General features: G+C 40.7%; 1 protein-coding gene across 1 annotated transcript; it reads left to right on the forward strand.

The window, feature by feature from the left end:
* Positions 1-214: 214 nt before the first annotated feature.
* Positions 215-15,544, forward strand: PSAT1 (phosphoserine aminotransferase 1; the record flags this gene model as incomplete). Its single annotated transcript, XM_082335833.1, has 9 exons — positions 215-285; positions 2,628-2,688; positions 3,851-3,920; positions 5,045-5,250; positions 6,909-7,081; positions 8,146-8,315; positions 11,916-12,044; positions 14,702-14,839; positions 15,439-15,544. The coding sequence occupies exons 1-9, from the start codon at positions 226-228 to the stop codon at positions 15,542-15,544; spliced, it is 1,113 nt and encodes a 370-aa protein (XP_082191959.1). The 5' UTR covers positions 215-225.
* Positions 15,545-27,623: the final 12,079 nt, after the last annotated feature.

Here is a 27,623-nt window from a genome sequence, read left to right on the forward strand (position 1 = left end):
CCCGCGCTCCGCCCCGCGCCGCCGCCCGCCCGATCACGCTGCCTCCTCGTGGCCGCGCTGCCAATAGGCGGCCGGGGCGCTGGCGGAGGGGGCCAATGGGCGGGGCGGGCCGGCCGCAGCCCCGCCCCCTGGGTGTGTGTGACAGGAGCCAATCGGCGGGCCGGCGGCGGGGGGTTTATATCGGCGGGGGCCGCCGCGCCGCTGGTGGGCAGCGGCGGCGACATCATGGAGGGCGGGCGGCAGGTGGCGAACTTCGGGGCCGGGCCGGCGAAGCTGCCGCGCTCCGTGAGTAGGGGCCGGGGGGGCCTTTCCCGGCGCCGGCTGGGGCACTGCGGAGGGCGGGCGGGTGGGCGCGGGTGTCCTCGTCCTCCCGGCGCTGCGGGGGGAGCCGTGCTGGCGGGGGCAGGTGGCTCTGCCGGCGGGCTGAGGGGGCTCTCCCCTGGGCTGAGGCGGCGGCGGGTGCCCGCCGGGCGTCGCGGCGCCCTCTGCCTCCCAGCCCCGATCTCCGGGGGCTTCCGCGGGCGCCGGCTGCAAAGCGAGGGCTGGGGAAGCTCGGGTAAACAGTGATGACAATAAATACCCGCATCGCAACGAAACCTCATTTCTCCTCCCCCTCCCCACCCGCTTCAATGCCCTGGTAAGTTCGTTGTTTCGGAAGCGCGCCCGAACGTGGTTTCAGGATTGCTCTCCCAGAGTTTATTCTGAATCTGGTCATCTGGTCGCTCATCAAGGGCTGTGTCACTCTGGGGATGGAAAGTAAGCCCTCGGATGCGCAAGGGTGGCTATGTTGAGTATGTTATTTATCAGCTGATAAATAGCATGGTAATTCCCTGAGAAGTCTTTATTTAAAAAACAATAATGAGCGTGGTGTAGACTCAACCCTCTGGAAAGTTGCATCAGCAGCCATAGATCCAGTTACATATGGAGAGGGGGTGGTTTCTGCCAAATCGTATGCATCTGACTTTCAACCGAAGAGTTACGTATTGTGGAAATTTTTTGTTCTTTTCTCAGTTTCCTTCATAGTTTTCTTCATTATTTCATGTGTTATTTCTTTAACAATTTTCTTTTGGTAAACAAATATGCTGTACAGCAGCTTTTTTTTTTTTTTTTTTTCCCCTTCTCTCTTCTCATGGAAATGTCCTTTGTAGATGATGTGCAAAGAAATTTGTTATTCTGCCTTGAACCCTTGGCTCCAAAAGGGGCTCTTGTTAGAACTGCTGTGGTATCCAACTCTCCAACAGAGGGTACTGGGAACTGGATTTAGGGTTTGAGAAGAGCATAGCTGAACTCCATGTTATTAATCTGTTTTCCCCTCTTGAAAATGCAGTACTCTTAAATGGACTACTGTATCACCTCTGTTGTTTCACTTTGATTGTGAGCTGATGCTGCACATGAAGTGCTCAAACTCACTGCAGCAAGAAGGTGGACAGAGCTCTTCACGGCTATTATAAAACACATCATAAATATCTGTTGTCAGGCATGTGCAGATTGTCAGAGAAAGAATGTTACTAACAGAATTGGATTTTATCACACAGTTTAGCAAGCACTTTCTAATAGCCTGTGTGTTCCCTTTGACTTTTCTTCCCCCTGCTCTGGTGTGAATAAGTTTGCACGTGAAACATGGTGGTTAAAACTTCACAGTCTCCGACATCAAAACCAGCACATTTGTTTCTGGTTGACCTCTTGGTGACCAGCTGTTACAGTTGACAGGCCATGCAGATACCCCGTCAGCAAGGTAGATTTCTTGTTCCTGCAACCGTCCAGAGCATGGGGTTTCTTGGCAGATCCTGGGGCGCATGCATACAGCATTTGTTTTGGTGGCTTTTCTACTGGGGCTCCCTCTCCTTCTGCTTCCTTTAGGACAAACTAAGAATGTTCTGGCTCTCACACAAGACTCTACTGAAATCAAAAGCTGCAAATCCAGTGGTTAGAATCTAATTCCACTTTGTTGATATGCGAGAGCTGTGGGAGAAGAAAGAAAAATGGAAGGTTGAAGCAGCAGATTACCTCATTAGGGCTCTTAGGAGTGACCTGTGTTTTTTGGTTGTCTCAAAATTTTACTTCATTTCTTTCTTAACTTTCAATAACATGGAGAAGGCTCATCTTCAAAAAGTGCAGGACTTCATTCTGTGAAACCAGGCCTTGTCCTGTTGAGTCAGTTTGAGGTATCCAGTTCCCCAAGCTGATATTTTTTCTTTGTTTTCCTCAGTACCTTGGTTGTCCTGTTTGCACAAGTCAAGTGAAAGAACACAGGGTGGAGGGATGGGGGCGGGGATTTAAAATGCTTGATTAGCAAGATTACACATGCAAACATTAAGTGTTTAGGAAAAGGCTGGGAGTTCTATTCAACTCCTAGAAATCATTCTGGAATCTGGAAATGTAACTGTTGAAATAATAACTTAAAACATGGTCTCCATAGCAAGCATATGATTTAATTACACTGCCTTATGAAAAGCCTTCAGCTGCTAGATACAACTAAATTATACTGGTAACTATACTTCTGTTAATCTCTCTTGACAAGTGTCAGGTTATTGCAGTATGAAGCAGCTGGCATACGCATGATGCATCAGAGACTCCAGATAGTGGAAAATTTCCTTAACTTATTTGTGGATTTTTTCTTTTGTTAGGTATTATTAGAAGCACAGAAAGAACTAGTGGACTACAAAGGACTCGGTATCAGTGTTCTTGGTAAGACTTTAAAAATGCTATATTTTTCAGAATGTAGATGTTTAACCAAATTGTTTAATAAGAGTTTTAGATCTTGGTATTTCAGCTCATTTTCTAATACCTTATTCTGGTAACATGTATGTACAGAGAATACTTTTTCATACTGCTTTTCTACTGTTCATCAGGAGACCATAAAATTATACATAGCCAGATGTTTAGTGATCCAAAACAAAGGCCTGGAGGCAAAAAAGATGACTAATCTTATGTAAAACATTAGCGATTTTGGATCTTTGGGCAGGGATGTGTGTGTATATATGTGTATATATATAGGCAATATATAAAAATTATTCTATATATATATATCTATAGAATACTATATATGTATGCATATATGTGTATGTGTGTGTATATATATGTATATAGATACCATATATAGTATCTTATATACTATGTGGCAAAACGCTTCAGATGTATTTGATGTACAGTATCCTTCCCATTAGGAAGGCCATGTTCTCCTGTCGTAAGGAGTAAGCGTCTTCTGTGCCATAGGGTAGCTGACTGGCTTTTCAGCCCCAGTTGCACATGAGTTTTATGCAAGAAGATGGTCAGCGTTTTGCTAGTCCTGTGAAACTGTTTAGTTGCTAAAAGTAGAATGTGCAGCAGGATTGGGATTCAAGTTTAAATTGTACACTCTTATAGATGGAAGAAAGAATATGGATTTAATAAAAGGAATTAGTATTAAGTGTCCTTAACATTTAATTAGGATTACTGCATGAAGAAGCCTTGTTAAAAATAGAAGAACAAAACAGACCCCTGTACCTTACTCTATACTTGCTACAGCACTAGTAGCAGAGAACATTCTTAAAGTGGGGAAAAATTACACCTTTCTAGGGAATATTTTTTCATGCAGATGTAGTTGTTTTTGGGGGTAGTAAGGTCATGTGGATGCCAAATGTGAATGGACTGGATTTGCCTGGATCTGGACAAGACTGGAGGTTTAAGTCTTGTGGGGGTATTTAGGAAGTCCCAGCAAAGAAAAAAATAGGAGTTGGAACTGGGTATGGGAGCCTTCAGGCATTTTTGGTCTGTAGTATAAAAGGTTTAAAGCTTAATACAATTTTTAAATTGCATTAATTTATTACTGTTTTGTTTCATGTTATTTTTTCATTCCTTTCCATCAAAGAAATGAGCCATCGGACCTCAGATTTCACAAAAATTTTAAATACAGCTGAAAATCTCTTGCGTGAATTGCTGTAAGTGAATTACTTCCTGCCTATTTTTGCTTTATGCTTGTGCTAGTTGCATCAATAATGACTAATGTGGAGAGCTTTCCTTGAAAACATCTGTTTGTGTGGTGGTTTTTTGTTTAGATACTGTGTCTGGTAGAGTAATAATCTTGAAGAGGGCATTGGTCTTCTGTCTGATGCCGATTTATTTGAATGTGACAAAGGGCTTTTATTAGGTTAAGATGCTTTTCATGTGTTTACTATACACTGAGTAGTTGTCTGTCTTCTGAAATTGTAATTTTTGCCACCTTCATAGAATTCATGAAGGGCAGCAACTTTCTTCAAGAAATAAGTAGAAACAATAGAACTCAGTTCTCTAGTGGTATAGAGGTGATCTGTACATTACTCATCAGTCTGATTTTACTAATGTAAACTCTATGGATGTGTTTTAGAATCACTGCTCAGGAGCCCTTTTTCTATTTGTAGTGTTACACATTTTTAAAAGTTTGAAATAAATATATTGTGTGTTAGAGTTAATGTTCTCATGGTAGTTAATAATGATGGTCATTTCCTATAAAACATTGACTCGCAGTCACAGCCAGAATTATTGTCAGAGGGATTTTAATGAATAATTTGAACAAGTAATTTTTGTAACTGTATGAACAACTCCTTATGGCACTTGCTCTGCAAGTACAATTTACTGTGCAGTTGCACTTGGAAATTGAAGGGTCTCAAAGCTGAATTCTACTGTGAGCACTTTGGTGTGAAGTTCTTAGCCTGACAGAAAAGGCATGAAGCTAGCAATAGACAAAATTACAAGTGAACGCTAATTCTGCTAGAATATCTTTCAAGTTTGTCTGTACTATGATAGTAGAGCTACTCAAGAGTGAATTTGTTTAATGCTATCCAAGGGGAAAAAAGCTTGTTTTCACCAAACTTTTATCAGTAAAATGTATAGCATTTCTCTTAATGCTTAAGTTGTTACTCAAGACCAGTGCTGTGGTAAGTTAATAGGATTTGGTCTATCCTCTTGGCAAAGAGTCTTCTAAAATGACAGTGTTCTTCCTCAGTTGCTGTTAAATGCATAATACCAAGTAGTATACATCCTGTGTCTTCTGGGAATAACATAAATGTTTTTTTCTTGCATGCAGAAATATACCAGAAAACTACAAAGTTATGTTCCTCCAAGGAGGTGGATCTGGTCAGTTCAGTGCAGTGCCACTTAATCTTATCGGTTTAAAGGAGGGAAGACATGCAGATTATGTGGTTACTGGGGCTTGGTCAGCAAAAGCAGCTAAAGAAGCAGAGAAGTATGCCAAAGTTAATATCGTTCATCCAAAACTAGGAACCTATACAAGTAAGTTGATGATTACATCAATCCATGTGAATGCTTAGCTTTTTGAATCACTCTAAAAATTGGTACAACTCAGCTGTCGGGTTATTGAATATTAGCTAGTTACAGAGTTGACTGCCCAGCACTCAAAAGTTTTATCACCTGCCACATCTCTCCATGTTCATTGCTGGGAGATCTGTTAGATGGCTTAACGGTCTCCACTAGAAAAGAATTGTGAAACTAGGCTGACCAGATCCCACAAAATAAGTGGCAAGAAGCAAATGTGTATCAGTAGGGAAATGGTCTGGGCTGTCTTGATTTTTTTGGTTTTTTTGGGTTTTTTTGTTATTTGACTGAGTTCTTAAGCTATTTGCAGGGATATTGCGAGGTATTTCAGTTTCAGGTAAACTCAATAATGAGATTGCTCTGAAATGCAGAAGCATGTCTGGGATCATAACCTTGTTGGCCCAGGAGATGGGAGACCTGCATTCTGTTACCTTCTTTCAAGGGTTCCCAGATACTTGTCTTCCCCACCCAGGTGTCATAACAAACAGTTGGCTCTGGAGTAGAAGAGGCGTTTTTGACTCCTCCTCTTGAAGCTTGTTACTGGACATGACATAATCTGAATGACCACAGTGTAGAAGGAAGAAAAAGGTTAACTGTAATTGGGGCATTGGGAATTTTTGAGAGAGTCTGTTTCAAGAACATTTTAAGTGTATAATTTCTCACTGGATATACATAAATAATTATTGGAGCAGGGGCATGTGAGTTCTGGTTTCTACTGCTGCTAGTCATGCTTACTTTTCTTCCCTCTGGTCCAAATTATAGCATTTGAACTGGGAAGAGTGGCAACAGGAAAGACAAAGAATATCCCCACGTGAGTTTATGTATTAACTGGTGATTAGGGCACTAATTTGGAAGATAAGTTTATATCCTCTGAGGCACAGTGAGGAATTGAACCTACAACTTCCCAGTCTAGGGGAGCGTATTCACCATTTGGCAGCTGTAGTTAAGGGGAGTGGCAGTAAATAATGGTGGAGGCAATAACAGCACTTCTTCCCCCTCATGTTTTGGAGGAGAGAAGAAAGGAAGAGGAACCATTTGTTCTGTGCAAAACCTGTTCTGTGCTGTCAGGGCATGCCTGTATGTTGCCTGTTGACAGAGGAAATCCTAGTTTTATAAATCAGTTGCAAAGCTTAAATGGGAGGTAGGTAGGTAACCTTGTGTTCAGCATGGACGGGACTGAAATGCTTCTGGGCATGCACAGAAACACAGCTTTGGAGAACTTTGCCAGTAGGAATTTGGATGCTTCAGTGGTTCCAAAGGCATCAGGAGGATTCTTGGACCCAGTGCCTGAACTCCTCTGAAGTGCTCTTTTGGACCCATAGGACAATAGTTTGTAGTCTGGGATTGCAAACCTGATGAAAATCCCTTGAGGAATAAGGGCCAAAAACCAGAAGGGTGTTTGCCAGCTTTATGATGGCTCACCACAGAATTTTGGGAATGCACTGGTGTATTTTCCTTTGCAGATAAATGATATCTTCCTGGTAACAAGATAATTAATACTTTATACTGCAAAATCGTTCTGGGTTTGCACTGAAGTCCCATGTTCAAGTAAAACTGCGTGCCAGGAAAATTATTTGTCTCCAGTGACCTTTGGTTTTCTTTTTTGTCTATCTCAGACATTCCTGACCCAAGCACTTGGAATCTTAATCCAGATGCATCCTATGTCTATTACTGTGCTAATGAGACTGTTCATGGTGTGGAGTTTGACTTTGTACCTGATGTCAAAGGAGCAGTCTTGGTTTGTGATATGTCATCAAACTTCCTGTCCAGACCTGTGGATGTTTCCAAGGTACAGTATTGGACACAGTGGCTGTGCAAAGCATTTTAAAACTTGAATGCATATAATTAGGCACTTTGAAATGTCTGGATGGCTGGAGATGCTGAGCAGTGAAATTAAGGAAATCTTATTTTTTAATTGGGTATCTGATGGTGGATACAAATGTTGAAATTTAAAGTTTGAGATTTCAATGTCTATCTGTTGTCCTTTTTTCGTTAAAAACATATTGAACTATTGAAATTGTTCATGTTAATAGCTGTCCAAGATTATTTGTCTACTGTGTAGTCTTCACTGATGCTGTAGCTGAAAAAGTTATCTTCTGAATCATATTTAGTCTGTAGATAGTGTATATGGCTGTAGCAGGGTACAATGGATCAGAATTTTTGATCCTGCCTCTTACATGTAAAATCTGTAACCCTTTTAAGCTGCCAAAGCTTCCTGTGCCTCACCATTACTGTGTCTGTTTCATAGATAATACAGAGGCAGAACATAGTGCTTATGTTTGTGAAGTGTGTTATGCTAGGGAAGTGTTGCTGACGAGTGAAGCAGCATGTTTGACCTTTCTTACCTGTGTGTAGCAAAAAGAAGGGGCAATTGTTAGTGCATTCATCTTAGCCTTTCCTGATCTGCCTGTTTGAACAGGTGGATTATATGCTGTCTGTTCTGAAATACCAGATTGGTTGAAGATACTGTGATCTATGTATGAATTTATTTTTAGTAAATTTGCTTGGAGTAGTGTGAAATGGGGACAGGCTGCCTTCAGAATTATTTGTGGCTGCTAAATAAATATTTAGCAAATCATTGTGAAATTTGTTGTGATGATCTTCCTCAGTTGAACAAAGATACATGGTTCTGATAATAGACATACATGGGATAACAACTGTACCTGTAACTGTACTTTAAGATCAGAACTTCTCCTAACTCTTTGACCTACAACTTGCTCATTTGCAATATGTTCTCCAAGCTGTTCAGCTGAGTTGTATGCCTGTTGTGTGATGATACTGGTGTATTACTCAGTTATAAGATCTACTAGTGAATGCACATAGCAAGTCCTGCTTTTCTTCTTTCTGTTAAAGTTTGGCGTGATTTTTGCTGGTGCTCAGAAGAATGTTGGCTGTGCTGGAGTTACTGTTGTAATAGTACGTGAGGACTTGCTGGGATTTGCACTGAAAGAATGCCCTGTGGTACTGGATTACAAAACACAAGCAATGAATGGCTCTTTGTATAACACTCCACCATGCTACAGGTAATTTACCCGGCCATTTAGTATCTCTTATTCAGAAAGCTACTGCACTGCCATCTGCTGCTCATATTGAGTAAAGTTTCAGAAGTTGAGTATTCGCCTTCAAGTCACTGATACTTTGGAGTGTTTCACATGATTCCTGTGAAAGCATGGGAAGTGTCCAGCCGTGTGACTGTAGTAGGCTTTGATGTTGTCTAGTGGGACTCAACCATAAAGGATATAGTATTTTTAGAACTAAGTATTATATGTCATAATGCCATTGTAGAAATTTCAGGATCTAATTCTGACTTACATGAACACAACTCTAGTCAATTCAGTAGTGATGCTTCTGTCATTGCAAGTAGGTGATTTGGCACTTAGTCTTGCTTCTTGAACACTCAGTACAGGTTTGATTTAATTTCTTCCTGAGGTTGTTTTCAGCATTTGAACCTCCAGATCCCTATCCCTGAATTTTTTTTTTTTTTTAAAAGGCATTTTAGTCATTGCTTTGCTTTATTCTCTAGAACAACTTTCCATGTTTCTTCAAGTACCACCTCAGTGTTTGACTTTGCATCCAAACATAAAATTGGTCTGGCTTCATAATCATTGCTAGCAATTAAGATGATAAAATTGGCAGGTATGTAGTGATTTCATGTGTACAAGAAACAGAACAGACTACAGCTTGCTCTTTTAAAATTACTATCTCCTAGCTTCTGATAGCTACTGAAATGTTGCTTTGCTACTGGAATATTTAGGTGTTGAGCCAGTAGTATCTGCCCATTCTTAATCATCTGGAGCATTTTTATACCAATGTCCACTAAAATCATTATTTTAAAAAAGAAAATCTTCAAACCAGGTATCCTTTTTTCCCCAAAGTTTTTGTAATTAATTTGAAAATACTGATTTCAACTTTTAAAGGTAAGGTTTACTTTCGATTCAGATAATTTCATAATACAATCTTATATTGTTAATGTTTAATCTCAGCAATTACAGGTTTTTTGTACATGCCAGAATTGGCAAACTTAAGTTGCCTAATGTTGTCCAACAGATATCAAATGCACTGTATAGGCATAAAGTACAGTGAGTCCTGCGTATAAAGCCTACCTTAATGCCATCGTTTACTTAAATTCAGTAGAATTTTATGTGATACTAATTGTACCTCTGAATTTGCTGATTCTCACTATGAGGTGTACTATTGCAATGACATAGAGGCAGTTATTTTAATTTATCAAAAGAACAGTAAATCTTGTGAACATATGTTTATTCCAGACTTCACAATGCACAGCTAGTTTTCCCAAGGAGTATGCATACTGTAGAGCAGGTAGTGCTGTATGATGTACCCTTGCTGTCAGCCTGTCTGCCCTATCAGCCGAGTATACCCAGTATTCTTAGGGCTGGTGTCTAAGACAAGAATTAGTCTTACAGTGTTTCCAGACTTTTGTCTTCTTTCTGAATGTAGCTTTGTAACATGGGCAGTATGTGTGTCTCTCTTTTTTTTTTTTTTTTTTTTTTCCCCAGTGATTGATAAAGCCTCTATTTCATGATCGATTATTTGCCTGATTACCAAGTCACACATATTGTTTTGGACACTGTGTACTTGCACAGGCCAGGTTTTAAATCCAGCCATTCATGTTTTCCAAGTACAAAGCTATTTCCATTTGAAAAACCAAAGTTCTACTTAATCTCAGCACTGATCACAGTGTTGCTCCTCTGGTTTGAAAAGCAAAACAAATTAAATTCTGCAGCTTTATTTTAGTCACGGCAAAGAACTTCTGAAAAGAAAGTGCTGCTTAACTGTAACTCAGTATCTGTCGGTAACATTAACAGGGTAGTGGGAGATTAAGGGAGCAGAAAATAAAAGTTGAACTAACAGTCTTTCTCCTTTCTGATCCCTGTCTTGCCAGTTTTCACTTCATGCTACAGACCCACACTGGAGTACACTCCAGAATCCAGAATGTAACACAGACTGAAATGTTGGCAGAGTGCACATCTGTTTGGCTTGGCTCTAAATGCCTGTTCCAGTTTTTGTAAGGAACTGGCAAAGCTTCTTAGTTCTCTTTCTCTGCTCTTTTCCTTGCGCTCTCTAATGGTTTGCTGGCAAACAGGCAGGAAATATTAACTGAATTTGCAAAAGCTACTTCAGCAGGATGTTAAATTAAATTAAGGTGATGCTAATGGCTTTAACCTCTTGGTGCTACAGAGCTTGACTTTTTGAACCTAATCTGCTTTGCTCAAATTAACAATGAATTTGCTACAAAAATTTCATTTTCAAGCTCCAAGGGTTTATTTTGCATTCAAAATTTCTCCAGAAACGTTATTTTGACTGACACGAAAGAAGGATAAAAGATTTCAGCTGGCTGGCTTTTGTGAATGAGTCTAAGGCTGACTTTAAACCTTACTTGTCCAAGAAGTTTCGCTCGAGGAAGTGAGGGCAAGAGGTGAATGTGGCCCTGTATATTTGTCAAGGGCTGAGGCTATACTTCACTTAAATCCTTTACACTGGGGTAGTTGACAGCATGCTGTCATAAATGTGGCAAGATTGTGCTCTCAAAGCTATAAGGTGCTTTGTACAAAAGGCAATTTATAACCTTGGCTATTCTACAGTCTTTCTGCAGTGTTCAAAGATTTGACGCTGGCATCCCCTGAGAAATTAAAAGTACCAAAGTTTAAAATAGCCTCCTGCTAGATTTGTGTTAGAGAAACTTGTAGGGTAATGTTCTCTGAACAATCCCTTGGAATCTGTAATGAAGGGATTAATAAAAGCAAACTTGTTGGAAGTATGCCATAAAAACTTGTGAACGGTTTATTATGTAAAGTGTTGTAGTCGTGGGAAATGCCTGAACTTGAACAAGCTGAGTTTTGTAGCAAAAGGCCTGGGGGATTTTTTTATGTTGCACTTAGTAACTAGCATTGAAATACTTGGCCCCACGCCACGTGATGCCAGTAGGCTTCCAGATCTCTGCTTAAAACTTGAATGGTAATGAATAATTAAGTGTAATACATCATTATTTGTTTTGTGAAACTTCACTGTTCACGTGGGGAAAAAGGTCTTTTTAAACAGAAATGGGATTATAGTTTTTGTTTAATGTTTGTGAAAAAGGGATTGGATTTCTGGCATTGTTAATGTACATACATTTGAGATTCACCCCTGCATCTTTGCTAGAGCAGCTGCACAGGGTGGATGCTAGTAACTTTTGTGCAAACAGGCTCTTTCTAGGACTTGACAGGCAGTTGTGTGGTCACTGAACTGGCAGTCCACACAGCATGTCTGGAGATGTCCTTGGGAGCCCTGCAGGGCTGCAGGAAACCTGCAGGACTTGTCCTTCTGTGGTACAAAGGTTTAGGTTTGGTCTAACAGGTTTGTGTAGCATTTGAATTTCAGGATACTTCATCTGCATCCAAAAACATTGCCTGCTTAGAATTGTCATAATTTGTAAAATAGTCCAGATTCTGAGTTGTTAATCTTAAACACCCTAAATCCAAACATAACATTTTTGTTGCTGAAACATTTTGTGAACTATTAAACAGGACTGTCACTTTTTTCTGGGCTTTTTTTTTTGTTTTTTTTTGGTTTTTGTTTTTTTTTTAAATAATCTGACTGAAAAGTGTTCTTTCCTCTTGCAGTATTTATATCATGGGATTAGTACTGGAATGGATAAAGAATAACGGTGGAGCTGCAGCTATGGATAAACTTAGTTTAATCAAATCACGAATGATTTATGATATTATAGACAAATCCAATGGATTCTATGTGTAAGTTGCTATGCTTTTCCCCTTGGTTTCAATATCTCTTGCAGAACCAAACATACTAATAACTTTTAGGATTCTGATTGCAGCATATTTTTCAACTTACCTTTTCAGTATATAGAAATCTTGAGGAATCCTACAGGAATTATTTGTGCAAACCATTCACTTGATAACTATCCAAGGATGAGTTTCATTCCAGTGGGAAGTTATTTCAAGTTACCTTATATAGATCAGTTGTGAAGCATATTAATAACATACGTTCTAAACTTAAAATGCAGGAGCCTAGGAGAAGAGTATACAAAACACAGATATACAGATTCTGGTTTGTATGCTTACAGAATCTCTTGGGGAAATACTAGCCAAAACAGAGAAAGTGACTTGTAAGAAGTTGCCGAGGCCACTTTTGCATCGTATTCTTCCTACCATCTCTTTCAGTAGTCAAAGACGCTGCTTTTCCTCTGTCAAGCAGACCATTTTTATTAGCTAATCATGTGAAGTTCTGAAACACTTTCTGAAATAGAAAGAGGAAGATCAGACCTAGATGTAGTCAAAATGTAATAAATTTTCTTTACGTACAGTTTGTTTTCCTCAGTTATTTTTTTATGGTTTTCCAAAGCAGATTTAACCCTCTGATTTTTACATATTGTTGCAATGTACTTTTGAGCTCACAGGACCCAAAATATGTATAATTAAAAGCTGATGTTGTAATTTGGAATAATTCTGATACTTGCCAAGCTCAAAAACTAGTATTTGACTATGAAACTGCAAAATATTTTCCTTTGCCTTCAGTATAAAATCAACAGTTTTGGGACCTGATTAACTTTCAAATCAAAGTTAGGATAGGGCAAATTAAATTTGGATTTTAAATTAAAGCTGGCTGCAGACTTAATTGGCAGGGATATACTTTCATCATAATATTTAATACATTCTGCTTATCCATTTAGTTAATGAGAACAGCTTTGCCTTTAGCATTGTCACAATCAGGATTGTGATCCTGCTCTACTGAAATCCTGAGGGTTTTTCATGAACCTCAGTAAGCAAATGAAGCCTTGAAAAAACATTTTGTGACAAACAGAAATCTGTTTTCTGGCAAGCTGGTCTGTGAGGCTGTGAGTGGGAAATGCAGTGCAGATGGGATGGTAAATAGTCAATTGGGAAGGCAAAGCAAGCTTCACTAACTGAGCTGTATGCATCTTACTAAGCAATACAGTTAAGACTGTGGATTTTTTTATTGTATCTATGACTAAAAGGAAGATTTATCTGAAGCTGCCTTCCCAGCTTAAATGTGCCACCTAATCTGTGGCATGCTTCACTGGGTAAGTAGTGTGACAAGCCATTTAGTGAATGGAGACTTTCTTCCACAAAATGCTGTGTGCCATTTGCAGTTTGCTTTCCAAAGTCTGGGCACTGAGTTACATCGGATTGCCTAATAGCAACTGGATCTTCTAAAAATTATAGCGTAGCTGCAGTTATTCAGATACGGGAATGCTTACAAGCGTAGACCTTTTTGAAGCATGTTTTCCTGGTTGTATCTGAAGCAGAAAATTTGCATAGGCAGATACTATGATTGATTTTTTTTTTTTCTTTTCATAATGGAGACATCTGTACAAAGGAGCAAGGGAGGAACTAAACAAGAATGATACCCGTTCTTTGTCAAATAGAATAATAATAGGTATGAAATTTACATGCAGTTTATCAGAAAGCTTATTCCTAATGAATCCCTGCAAGAATCTACATCACAGCCTTAGGAAAGAATAAATCTGGAGGCTTCATATCTCCTTTGTAACTAGAAGCACTATAGAAAAATATTTAAATCCCCCCCTCCCCGCCCCTGTTCTTACCTTCATAAAATAATTGAAGAGAAATTTTGCTTTAAATGTATCTTGAATTTTCTACTTTAGATTAAAGGTAATTTTAAGAGATTAGAGTCGTGAAGCACCTCATATATGTTGTGGCCATGCGTGCAATGCAAGATTTGTTCTAGAGATACCTCTTCTCTACTTGATGTTCATGATTTTGAATAATACTAATGTAGAAGGTGGACTGAAACCACTAACAGAAGTTATGTCCGTGGAAATTTCCTTATGCTATGTTCTTATAATTCCTTTAGCTCTGTTTAGCTGAGTCAAGCTCTATTCTGGTAGCACTTGGACTAGCTGAGTAGAAACAAATGTGTCAGTCTTTGAAGATAAAGAGAAGAAACTGCTTGAGACTTAGTCAAAGTTCACTGTAACTAACCTCACTTACCCTGGGGAATGTAACTGACTGTTGTGGGTGGGGTGGTGGTTTTTATTATGTTCTTTTAAATTAGGTCTGTTTACAAGCCTCTCATGCATTCCTCTGGGCAGTTTTGAGTGTGTCAGGAGGGGTTAATAAGTCTTCCACTTACTGTTTCTGTTATTATACTTGGTTAAAAATGGAGGGTTGCTTGCTTTCACAGAAAGTAATGATCTTTTCAATTAGGGAGGAATGACTTTGGTGCTAAACAGATGCAATTACTCGCTTTCTGAAATTTTGTATATATATATGTATAATTGTGTATATATATGTATATATTTTGTATATATATGTATATATAAATGTATAAATTTACATTTGTATGTAGCTGCAAATGTAACTTTAGCACAAAATGAGTTAATCATTACATTCTGCAACTTTTCTAGATGTCCAGTGGAGAAAAAGAACCGAAGCAGGATGAATGTCCCTTTCCGTATTGGCAGTATCAAGGGTGATGAAGCACTGGAAAAGAAATTTCTTGAGAAAGCTGTGGAACTTAACATGATTTCTCTGAAAGGGCATCGGTAATTATTAGTTAGATGAGTCCCTTTCCTGTGCAGAATAAGCTGTTACTACAGTGATACAGCAGCAGGCACTGTACATTGACTTACCAGCCTCTCTCACTCACAAGCTTTTCCTCATATTAGTTTGGCATCACTTGGGAATAGCAGCCTAGTGACGATAATCAGAGACTGCTGGTGGCTCAACTACTACTTAGGTGTGGTGGGGCTCAGAGAGCTTTCTCCGTAATTCTGCTTTCTTCTCCACTTTGATAAATCTGGCTCTGTGCAAATGCCAAAGAATGTGACTCTTGAGGTCAGATTCTGTCATTGTGTAAAGCCTTTCATTACATGGCTTGACTACCTGGTTGCAAGAGTTCCTTCCCATGTTCACTGGTGTTCGTGGGATTAAAAAGATAGCTGTAAATAACTAATAAATACTGAGCTTCTCTAGATTGCAGCCTTGCCTTGAAGAATTAAATGTTGCATCTCATTCACATAAAATGTGATTTTTTTTTTTTGTGGAGTAGAAGTAGGTTTAAATGTCTGTGAATGTTATTAATGTCTTTTTTAGAATTTACAAAATGTTTCTAAGTTTTTCTCCTCTCCTCTTTTCAATGCAGATCTGTGGGAGGAATCCGTGCCTCTCTATATAATGCGGTGACTGTAGAAGATGTTCAGAAGCTTGCAACATTCATGAGAAGCTTCATGCAGATGCATCAGTCATAAGTGCCCATGGGCTAGAGCCATGCTGCACATCTATGAAATAAAAGCTAAAGGGTTTAAAAGTTACTGTGGTACTGCACAGCTGTAGCACACAAGTTTTATTTTCTTTTAGTTTGTGTAGCTATTTTAGTTAACTACAGGGGATTGAGGCCCAATCTTGCAATGACTTGGCAGCCTTGGCTTCACTGAAGGTGAGGATCCCCAAGACTGATCAAGATTGGTTCCAAAATTTGCAAAACAGTATTCTTAATGTGTAGTTAAAACATGAGTAGTATTGTAAGATGCTGTGGATCTCAGTCTGTTTCTTGCTTCTAGTCACAAATGACTTCTGCAATGCCTTGTTTTCGGTAAATGTCAGGAGGCAAAATTTGTCATAAGCTTTCTGTAATGCTTTACAAATACTCTGACTGCACAGTGAAGCTAGAACTAATGTTAACTGTTCTCTAAGGATATCTAGTTGGTTTATCAGATATATTCCAGCAGTATACCACCAGCAGTATTTAGGAGTTAATATCTGTGTTCCTAACTTGAGGACCTTGCCTTCAGACTTCTGCTCCCATGCTTGAAATACTATCATAAGTTCCAGGTAGCAATACCCATTGTGGTTAAAGTCTCTGTAGGACTGGGCCTTTTTTGTATCATCATTTATTGGTTTAAAGCTAAGATGCATGAGTCTGTAATTAAATCAATTTATAAGATGATGTTTATTTCTCTATGCATTTTGTATATTAAACTTATCAAGGTTATTAATTTTATATTCTTATTTTGCAGTGTGCATATTTGCTCCTGCCAAAAACTTTTTTTAATTTGTTAACCTTATGCGAAACTAGATTGTTGTATTCCACTCAATGGACCTGTGACTTTCTCTGCACTGACTTCCTAGCCTGAAGTGCAGCAGACTTTCTTGTCTGGTGCTTCTCAAATGTTTTCCCTCTCTAATTGCTCCAGTATTGTCTCTGCCTTTTCATTGCTTCAGTTCTATAGCCTTTTGTACGTGGGGCTTTGCCCAGCTGCCGTAAATACAAGTCTTGACTTCTGTGCGTTTTCCTGACACTACATCACACTTTTGGTCCAACTTTCTCACTTGATCCTTCTGGCTTATTCCAGACTTTGATACTCTGGGCTAGAGAAGGAGCCATGGTTATGCAAAGATCTTCAGAAGATCTGTTATAGTACCCTTGAGTTACTTTTCCTTCTCAGCTTGTGAATTTACTGCCTATGACCATATAGTGACACTAGCTTCCTATTTTAACTTATGTAGAAGCTACCCGCTAGTATCATAGTGTTTAGCATTAATACAGCTGGTTTCAGACTGTAGACTCCTTGGCACAGGATTGGGATATTTTACTTTTATGTAACACCAGTACAGTGGTAACAATTTAATAATGATGGCCTGTCCCTTTCTTGAGGGAACCTCACAGCAAGTCAGTGGATTTATGCTAGGGTTGATTTACATTCCTGTCTGAAAAGTCATCATTTTATGACTACTGTTTTGAGATTTTTGTCAACTTAATGTAACTCAAAGTAATTAAACAAATTGGGTGAAGAAAATAAAACTTAATCACAGCATGCTGTGAAGTGCCTCTGTGTCTGAAGCTTTTGTTTTTGTCACTTTCAGAAGGGTAAGGAGTCATGCATAATGTGTGTTAGAATTTTAAATTCCAGTAATAATCCTTTTCTCTAAAAACCAAGCTTCCCTCATTTTGTTTTATTTCTTTCTGAAAATAGTCTTTCTGATAACTTTCTAAAATTCTACTTCCTCTGAATTTTGTGTGCTTGTTTTCAACAGTAGCTGTGGCTTCTCCCTCTTTCCAGAAGCTGGTAAACCTTTCTATTTTGTAATAGCCTTGCATTCCCCTTAGCAGGCACACTTTTATGCGTGATTACAAAAAAGCTTGCACTGCTGAATGCAGCTGATTGATGAACTCAACAGCGAACCTCTTTGCTGCTTCTGAATTGTGCCTAACATCTTGTCAATTAAAAACTTTTTTTTTTTTAACCCAGAAAGGCAAAAATCATGTAAAAGCAAAATGCAGAGTGAAGACTACATTAGCAGGCAGTGATTGCCTGAATATTATGTGAGGGGGATGCAGGAATGCTGGGAAGACTGGAGCATGTGCTGAATGAATTAGTTACTTGATATTTGTTTCAGGCTCATCCATGCAATGGTTCTGCCCTGCCAAGCGTCACCCCTGAAAGGTGTAATCAGGGTATTGAGCCATGGTGGACAGAAATCTTATTTCCCCCCATCAGATTAGTAGGAGGAATTTCAGCAAGAGGTTGCTGAAAGTCTGGATCTGTTTCCCTTATGTCAGCACTTCCAAGCTGGCTCAATAATTGCAGTGTTTGGAAGTAGGGCTTTTCTTGGTGTGATATGAATACTCCTGAGGCATTCAAAGGTGTTGAAAAATAGAAGTAAAACACTGATCTCATCTGAGTTTGTGCATATAGGGAGGGAATTGTAAGATGAGCTCTTTTGAATGAACAGTGCTTTCAATTCCTCTCCTAGTGAGTTGTCTCTATTACATCTCCTAGCTTTTGTGTTTGATTTCACAAAAGCAGTTGCTAGCGTTCTCTTTAGTTTGTAGTATAAAACGCCCTGGCCACCGTCTTTCCCAGGCCTGGTCTGAAAAGAGAAGGCTGCTGAGGAGGTTGTGCGCTCCCTCTGTTCCTGCCCTGCACAGTGAGGAGTGCTTTAGCCCTGGTGAGAACTGTAGATCAGGAAGGTACCCTGCCCCAGGAGACTCCTGTCAGGTGTCAATGATAGGGTCTTTCCATGGCAGTTGTGATACCATCTCTAAGCCAGGCACAAAAGAATTAAATAAGAATTAGAAGTCTGGATTGCTACATGCTTATTTAGTAATTCTAGTAGAGAGAAATGATTCATATGGACAGCAGTGTGGACAGTCCTGACCCTGTGTCAGCTGACACTCTGTATTTTCATATTTTTTTCCTATTTCTGTTTAATCCTGTTTTTCTTTTCAACTTGTAACTGGCTTAATATTTTTAGATGTACCTGGGGATGTTTGGATGTAAAAAGTTTAAGCCTATTCTTGACTTTCAAGTAAATGTTTGGAATGAAACAGGAGTAAAAGACATCATACACTGATGGATTAGAAGTTGTCAAAGTATGCTGAAAGCATTATTAGGTCTGGCACTATATTGGTGTATGATTAGTGTTTGCTGTATTTCATTCTCTGGATAGAAAATAAAATGAGGGTGAACATCTTTGTATTTGATAAGGATGTACCTAATTAAAAAGTGAAATGTTCCAAGGTTTTACATGAAATCAGTCACTTTAATTGGAAAGAGGTATCCCCATTCCTGTTGGTAATTGGACTCTTGATAATTTAAAACCAGGATTCATGACAGTCTGTGATAAATTGGTCCCTTTTAGGCTAAAGAAGCTAAGAAGTTATAATTACCAATGGATTATTCAATGGTTGGAGGAGCATGATCGAAGAGATGCAAGGAGATATATAGAAGAGCTGGTAGCTTGTGAAGATGTATTTATTTTTTTAAGTAGCTAAGGAATAAATGTGTACTTGATGTGACAAAACCAAAAGCTGTACAGTTTCTGAAATCCCAGAAAACTTGAATTCAATCTCCTACCTTTGCACTATGCATAAAAAACAAAAATTGAGTATTTTAGTAAATGGATTAATTACAAAAAAAAATATGAAGAAATCATAGGAGAAAGGTTGAAATTTGCTAAACTATTCTAAGAGAAATTACCATTAAACTGCTTAGAACTTGTAATATAATGAACAAATCTGACTATGATTCTTTTAGTTCCATGATGTAAACTGAAGACATCTGAGAGACATATTGCTAAAACTAGTGATAATAGTAACAAACGCTTCTTGCTGTATAACCGAATGAATATTTTTTTGGTAGTGTGAGCTGTAGTTTTTGGACTTGAAACAAACTGTATGAAACTTTCAAACTCTGGTGCTAGGTTTTGTAGCTGGGCAAACCAGAACTAAAGAATTATAAAAGCTGGAGAACTTAGGTCTGGGCTGGCGCTGCCCTGCCAGTGTAGGGTCACACTGGCTTGTGGCTTTTCTTCCCTACCAGAGCAGCCCCAATCATGCTGCTTTTGGACACATTTTTGTTGTGAAAACAGACCTCCTGCCTTAGTGCCAGGCAGGTGTTAATGCTTGTCTCAGCTGTGATTATGCTTCACCTGATGTCCCAGTACTCTGTCAGGTCTGGTCCCTCTGTCAGGACTGAAATTAAAGATTTTGGCTGTGGAGATATTTCAGTCAGACACCTAAACTGTAACTCCTCCTAAGCCAGGTACTAGACAGCCCTGCCAGAGGGGATGTAGTACTGGACCTGGTGGTCCCCAATGTAAGTGAGCTCATTGGTGATGTCAGGATTGGAGGCAGCCTCGGCTGCAGTGATCACATACGGGTAGAGTTCACAGTCTGGAGAGGTAAGGGTTGGGTGAAGAGTATAATCAGGACCCTGAATTTTAGGAAAGTAAACTTGCAGCTCTTCAAGGAGTTAATCAACAGGACCCCCTGGGAAATGGCCCTCAGAGACAAGGGAGCAGAACAGAGCTGGCAGGTCTTCAAGGATGCTTTCCATAGGGCACAAGAGCTCTCGATCCCCAGGTGCAGGAAAGCAGGCAAGGAAGGCAAGAGGCCGGCATGGCTGAGCCATGACCTGTGGGTCAAACTAAGGGGCAAGAAGAGATTGCACAGGCAGTGGAAGAAGGGACTGGTATCTTGGGAAGAATACAGGGACACTGCCCAGTTGTATAAGGATGAGATCAGGAAGGCCAAGGCTCGGCTGGAGCTGAACCTGGCAAGGGACAGAAAGAACAATAAGAAGGGTGTCTATAGGTACATCAACCAGAATAGGAAGCTCAAAGAAAGCATACCGCCTCTGATGAGCAGAAGTGGTGAGCTGGTAACAACAGATGAGGAGAAGGCTGAGGTACTCAACAACGTCTTTGCCTCAGTCTTCACTGGCAGCCTCTCTCCTCACACCTCCTGAGTCAGTTGGCCATTTGACAGGGATCGGGAGGGCAGAGGTCCTCCCACTGTAAGAGAAGATCAGATTCGAGACCACCTGAGGAACCGGAACATAACTTAAGTCTATGGGTCCTGATGAGATGCATCCCAGAGTCCTGAGGGAACTGGCTGATGTAGTTGCTAAGCCACCCTCCATGATATTTGAAAGGTCACGGCAGTCAGGTGAAGTCGCTGGGGACTGAAAGAAGGGGAAATATTGCAGCCATTTTTAAAAAGGGTAAAAAGGAGGACCCTGGGAACTACCGACCTGTCAGCCTCACCTCTGTGCCTGGGAAGATCATGGAACAGATCCTCCTGGAATCTATGGTAAGGCACACGGAGGACAGGGAGGTGATTTGGGACAGCCAGCACGGCTTCACCAAGGGTAAGTCCTGCCTGACCAATCTAGCAGCCTTCTATGATGGAGTGACTACATCAGTGGATGAGCAAGGAGCTATGGATGTCATCTGTCTGGACTTCTGTAAGGCCTTTGACATGGTCCCACAAAATATCCTTCTCTCTAAATTGGAAGGATATGGATTTGACAGGTGGACTGTTCGGTGGATAAGGAATTGGCTGGATGGTCACATCCAGAGGGTAGTGGTCAATGGCTCGATGTCCAGATGGAGATCAGTGACGAGTGGTGTCCCTCAGGGGTCCACCAGTGCTGTTCAATATCTTCATCAATGACATTGACAGCTGGATCGAGTGCACCCTCAGTAAGTTTGCAGATGACACCAAGCTGAGTGTCACAGTCAACACGCCTGAGGGAGGGGATGCCATCCAGAGGGATCTGGACAGGCTGGAGAGGTGGGCCTGTGTGAACCTCATGAGGTTCAACAAGGACAAGTGCAAGGTCCTGCACCTGGGTTGAGGTAATCCCCGGTATCAGTACAGGCTGGGGGATGAAGGGATTGAGTGACAGATGAAAAACTGGACATGACCCAGCAATGTGCTCTCGCAGCCCAGAAAGCCAACCATATCCTGGGCTGCATCAAAAGAAGCGTGGCCAGCAGGGCGAGGGAGGTGATTCTGCCCCTCTGCTCTGCTCTGGTGAGACCCCACCTGGAGTGCTGTGTCCAGCTCTGGGGTCCTCAGTACAAGAAGGACATGGACCTGTTGGAGCGGGTCCAGAGGAGGGCCACAAAAATGATCAGAGGGATGGAGCACCTCTTCTATGAGGAAAGGCTGAAAGAGCTGGGGTTGTTCAGCCTGGAGAAGAGAAGGCTGCAGGGAGACCTTATTGCGCCCTTTCAATACTTAAAGGGGGCTTATAAAAAAGATGGGGACAGACTTTTTAGCAGGGCCAATAGCGATAGGACAAGAGGTAATGGTTTTAAACTAAAAGAGGGTAGATTCAGACTAGACATAAGGAAGAGATTTTTTACAATGAGGGTAGTGAAACACTGGAACGGGTTGCCCAGAGAGGTGGTAGATGCCCCATCGCTGGAAACATTGAAGGCCAGGCTGGATGGGGCTCTGAGCAACCTGGTGTACTTGAAGATGTCCCTGCCAATTGCAGGGGGGTTGGACTAGGTGACCTTTAAAGGTCCCTTCCATCCCAAAGCATTCTATGATTCTGATTCTATGGAAGCTTGTCTTCAATTCCCTAAATCTGGCTGGTGATGTGAAGTAGTTTGAGGTAAGACAGGACATTGGTGGTGTGAGGTGTCCTATGGTGTGGCAAGAGAAGGCGTGATAGACATTGACAGCAGAGCTATGTGCTCTGTGACTTCCATAGGAAGCATTGGACCAAGTTTGTGGTGAAGTATGTGCAAGGTAAATGCTGGGTGGCAGCTGGTGAATAGGAGGATATGTTGCAAGGCTTTGTAATTAAAGTTGTGTAAAACTAAAGGAGACGAATAGAAACAGAAGAAAAATATTAAGAGGATAAAAAAAGCTAAAGTTGTTATTTTGGAGTAGCCATTTTACCTATTGGTGTACGAGTTAGAATCACTTTAAGAGGTAGCCCTCTGCCTTGCTTCCCTGCCCTCCTCATCCAGGAGTGGTACTGCTTATTTTGTGGCTCCATGACTACTAATGTCACCATGAGGGGTGTAGCAAAAATGTGGCTAGAGTGGGAAGCGTGGCAGAACACACCTATGTATGTCAGTTAAATGTGAGGGTAGAACTACCACTCTCACTTTGCATGCACAGCCACACAATGTACCCGCAATGTGTCATTTACTTGGTCCATATTGTAATGATAACTGCAGATGAACAAAATTCTCCGTTCAATTACTTTACATCTCTTTTACAGTTGGAGAAGCAGTTCCATTGTGTTCCAAATGCTCTCTAGCAGTGGTTTTAATTACAGCATTACTTTGAAAGGAAATTGCTTGTTTGACAGCACTAGCCGGAGTCTTTAACTGGCAGTTAAGTGTACATTTCAGTAAGTTAGAAATAATCCACCAGCAAATCTTTAGCCTTTTCATGCAAAATACACGAATTTATGTGGGTACAGTAAGTCAGAATCCTACTTCTGACCCTACTACATTTGGCACAGAGAAGGCAACCACATATTTGGGATTCTGATACTAGCTCTCTGCCAAGTTTTGTTTGGTCTGATCTCTTGCTACTGGCTGGTAGATGCCCCTGAGCCACACCTGAATGAAAAAAGCCCTATTTTCTACTGTCGTGGTTTAACTGCAGCTGGCAACTAAGCACCACACAGCCGCTCGCTCACTCCCCCTCAGTGGGATGGGGGAGAGAATCAGAAGAGTAAAAGTGAGAAAACTCCTGGGTTGAGATAAAGACAGTTTAATGGGTAAAGAAAAAGCCGCGCACGCAAGCAAAGCAAAACAAGGAATTCATTCGCTACTTCCCATGGGCAGGCAGGTGTTCAGCCATCCCCAGGAAAGCAGGGCTCCATCAGGCGTAGCGGTTACTTGGGAAGACGAACGCCATCACTCTGAATGTCACCTCCTTCCTTCTTCTTCTCCCAGTTTCTATACTGGGCATGACTTCATGCGGTACGGAACAGCCCTTGGGCCAGTCTGGGTCAGCCCCCCTGGCTGTGCCCCCTCCCAGCTTCTTGTGCACCTGGCAGAGCAGGGGAAGCTGAAAAGTCCTTGACCAGTGTAAACTCTGCTCAGCAAGAACCAAAACATCAGTGTGTTATCAACATTATTCTCATCCTAAATCCAAAACACAGCACTATACCAGCTACTAAGAAGAAAATTAACTCTATCCCAGCTGAAACCAGGACATCTACACATGTGAGGGAATGCATCCTAAAAATCAGCCACAGATCCTTCAAGTTTTAAAAGGTATCACGTAGGTGAATATTGAGTACCCTTGTTTCTGTGAAGTTTTAATTTGTGTTCTGATCATGTTGATTCCCATGATTTTACGTATACATTCAAATGTGATTTACTTATCCAATATAGAAACAATTCTGCAGTTCTTCCATGGATATTGCTTTCAAGATGTTAAACTCTGACAAAAAAAACCCAAAACAACCTATGTATGAGTCATGTATGAAATGATGCTCTCGTGAGACCCCACCTGGAGTACTGCCTCCAGCTCTGGGTTCCCTAGTACAGGAAAGCCATGGAGCTGTTGGAGCGGTCCAGAGGAGGGCCACAAACATGATCAGATGGCTGGAACCCCTCTCCTATGAGGAAAGGCCGAGAGAGTTGGGGTTGTTCAGCCTGCAGAAGAGAAGGCTCCAGGGAGACGTTATTGTGACCTTTCAGTATACAAACAGGGCTTATAAGAAAGGTGGATAGAGACTTTTTATTGAGACCTGTAGTGATAGGAGAAGGGGCAACTGTTTTAAACTGGAAAGCATAGGCTTAGATAGGACATAAGGGAGAAATATTTTATGATGAGGGTGGTGAGACACTGGAACAGGTTGCTCAGAGAAGTTGTGGGTGCCCCATATCTGGAAGTGTTCAAGGTCAGGTTGGAGGGGGCTTCAAGCAACCTGATATAGTGAAAGATGTCCCTGCCCATGGCAGGGGGGTTGGAACTAAATGATCTTTGAAGGTCCCTTCCAACCCAAATCACTCTGTGATGAAAGAAATCTTTTATTTTGCAGTAAGGCTAGTGTAAATTGTAGTTCAAGATTTATACCACCAGCGAATCTGTTCTGCATGTTGCAAAATAGTAGAAGCTTAGCATGATTGACAATCCATGCTGAGAAGGGGATAAATGAATAACAGGTGCAGTTCACAGATCAGAATAGCCTTGGCTGAACAATACTGAAATAATACCTGCAAATACTGAGGGAAAATGCTGCTGAGCATTGCTAAATCCTTACTGAAGCAAAATGAACAGCATCAGAAGACTGTTGGGCCCAGTATATTTGCTTCCAGTTCTCACTTTTATAAAAATTGTGTTTATTTAGACAATTTATTTAGTTTAAGATTCTCATTCCTGATGACAGAAAATGTGGAGCTTATTTTATTAAGAATGCTCATGTAGAATGAAAGACATTGAGGAATTTACTTAAAGGATCAGATGTCTGGGGATGCGATATGAAGCAGACCATGCTTTGTGTGGCTCTCCCCATCTCTGTGAAAGGGAAGACATTTTGCACAAAGGCATCTTGTTAAGAGGTTTAGTTCTGGAATAAGGCTGAATAAGAAGTAGACAGGAAGTATATGTCTTTGTAGAATAATAAAACTATATTCACAGAGGAAGATGCTCCTAAGAGAGCATAAACAATCTGGAGTGCTGATACTCATTATCCTTTGTGTTAACCCCCAGAGAATGTGAAAGGCGCCTTGTTATGTCTTTTACACACAAAGAATAACCTTGTATTTCAGTCAGATGTCTTTTATTTCAGATTAAGCCAAACAAACAAGACAGCCATTTAGAAAATATGAAAGGCTGGGAAGTTCTCTACGTCTCAGGAGATATTGATGTGAAAGAACCACAAGGGCAGAAGGGGATCAGCGGTTCACAATATCGCACTTCTCCTCAGTCTGTACTGAAGTGCTTGCTAGCACTCTGTGTGCCAGTGTGTGCAAAAGACATTGGGACAGGGCCCTATTCAGTGTAAAAGCAAATGATCAGTGCTTAGGTGTGAGTAAATCTGGAAGGTTCAACTCAAAGGCAAAGATCATAAAAGGTCAGTGAATGCATTAGCATGTTACAAGGCTTAACAAACGTGCACTTCGCTAGGCAAATTGTAGTTCAGGTCAGGAAGAAATCTATTCTGTGGACTATAAATAGCTTAGTGTGATTCAGGTCCATGTAGAGATGAGATCCAAGAATGCAAAACAGAAACAGTTTGTAAGTTGCACAAGAGTGAAAAGCCAGATCAGCAGTATTTTACTTGAACCAGGGCATAATCAGAGATGGCTGCAGCTCTGATGACTATTAAATCTCCTGCCTCAGTTTACCATTCTGGCTCACAAATGGGAAAGTTTCTGCTTCTTACAGGCGATCGAGGGCAAGTTGCAGTACATCTCTGAGAAATCATGAGTTCCTGATACTGCAGCATGGAACCGTGAAAGAGAAATTGATTTAATTTAAGGATTTAAAGAGCGGTGAATAGGCTGTTACATGTCTGACTGACTGTGTTCAGGGTATCTTTAGGCTCTTTTACACATTATATGCATCATGCACCCCATTGGAAAAACCTGTGATCTAAGGGAGCTTATGGAATGAGTGTGGGGGCTGCTTCGAGTTTATTCTTAAAGTGATGCTTACCTTATGATTTTTTTATCTATAAGGGGTACTCTGTAGTCTAAAATGAAGCCTCAAAAATTCTAGTCCCTAGATTAAAATCTTGCAATAGTATTAAAAGCTCAGTTTTTAGAAAGTAGTGATTATTCTCTGAAAATAATATAATTACTGTTAAAAATGTAGGCTAAAAGGGGATTTTATGACCCTCATTCCATTACTGCTGCTCATTTAAATGATTGAGATTACTCTTGTTTTACACTGCTATTAAGAAGAACCCATGTCAGATTGTTAGTTATAGCAACAAGGTGTAAAGTTATAGTAGTTAAGCCGGAGACCTCACTGGCAGTGGGCCTTGGTATGCACTATTCCAGGCATTTTGTGAGTCATGGCACTTCTTGAATGTCTTTCCCCATTCAAACCTTCAGTCAGCCAGGTTAGCTGATTGAAGGCCAAACACTATCGGTTACAGTATATTTCAGGATACTCTACACTTCATCAGAGAGATGACAATGCTCTCAGAAACTGTGCAGCTGCTCTTAACGCTGCCAATGCCACTGTTTTGTCTATCGTGTGGGATACATAAGGATTAACGAAGGCAGAGCAACTCAATCAGAATTTGGCTGGTCGCCTGATATGTGTCCCATGCTGGTAGAAAGGAGAAGGAAAAGTCATTTCCATTAGTTGAGGGGCAATTAATATGAAACACACTATAAATTCCAGCTGTGCTGCTTGTAACAAAATATGGTGCACTGGTTTATCATCCTATTACAAAAATACTATTCAATAAGAGATATTGAAGACAGAGGTAGTTTGGATTCACACTGAGACAATATTCTGGGCAAAGGAAATTCAGGGAGTCAGAGAAAGCAGCTGGGAATAGTAGCAGAGACAAGGGGAACACAAGAATAAAAAGTGTCTGTCTTTTCAATCATTGCCTTTTAGTTGGCTGAGGTTGGGCGTGTTACAAAATGCGGACCCTCGGGCCCTGGCGGGGAGAGCACCATGCACCATGTAGCAGATATACTCTGCAATGTCGTTTAATGGCCACACAAACTCCCTTTGCTATATGAAGAGCACAGGCAAACCTCTCATTCCAGTAGTGGGTGTCTGCCTTTGTAACCCACTTGGAAAGTGATCCTTGTAGAGAAAATGACCCGTGAATGGGATTGTTCTACTTTCCGTGCTAAATAACAAAACCATTCACAGGGAAACACATTTTTAAAGCTCCTCTGAAGTAACTCCCACCACCCCACAAAACAGTGGTGATTACAGCTGAAATGGTTGCAGCGCCGGTACCAAGCTTCCCTGAAACTTCCTATTTTATTAAGAGCCCACATTCACTAGCTTGTACTTTCGCTAAAATTTGTAGGCAGACATTTTCCTTCCTAAATAACTGCCTCAAGCTGATCTTCCAGGAAAAAAAA

Source organism: Platalea leucorodia, assembly GCF_965183815.1.
Source record: "Platalea leucorodia genome assembly, chromosome: Z".
Classification (NCBI taxonomy): Eukaryota; Metazoa; Chordata; class Aves; order Pelecaniformes; family Threskiornithidae; genus Platalea; species Platalea leucorodia.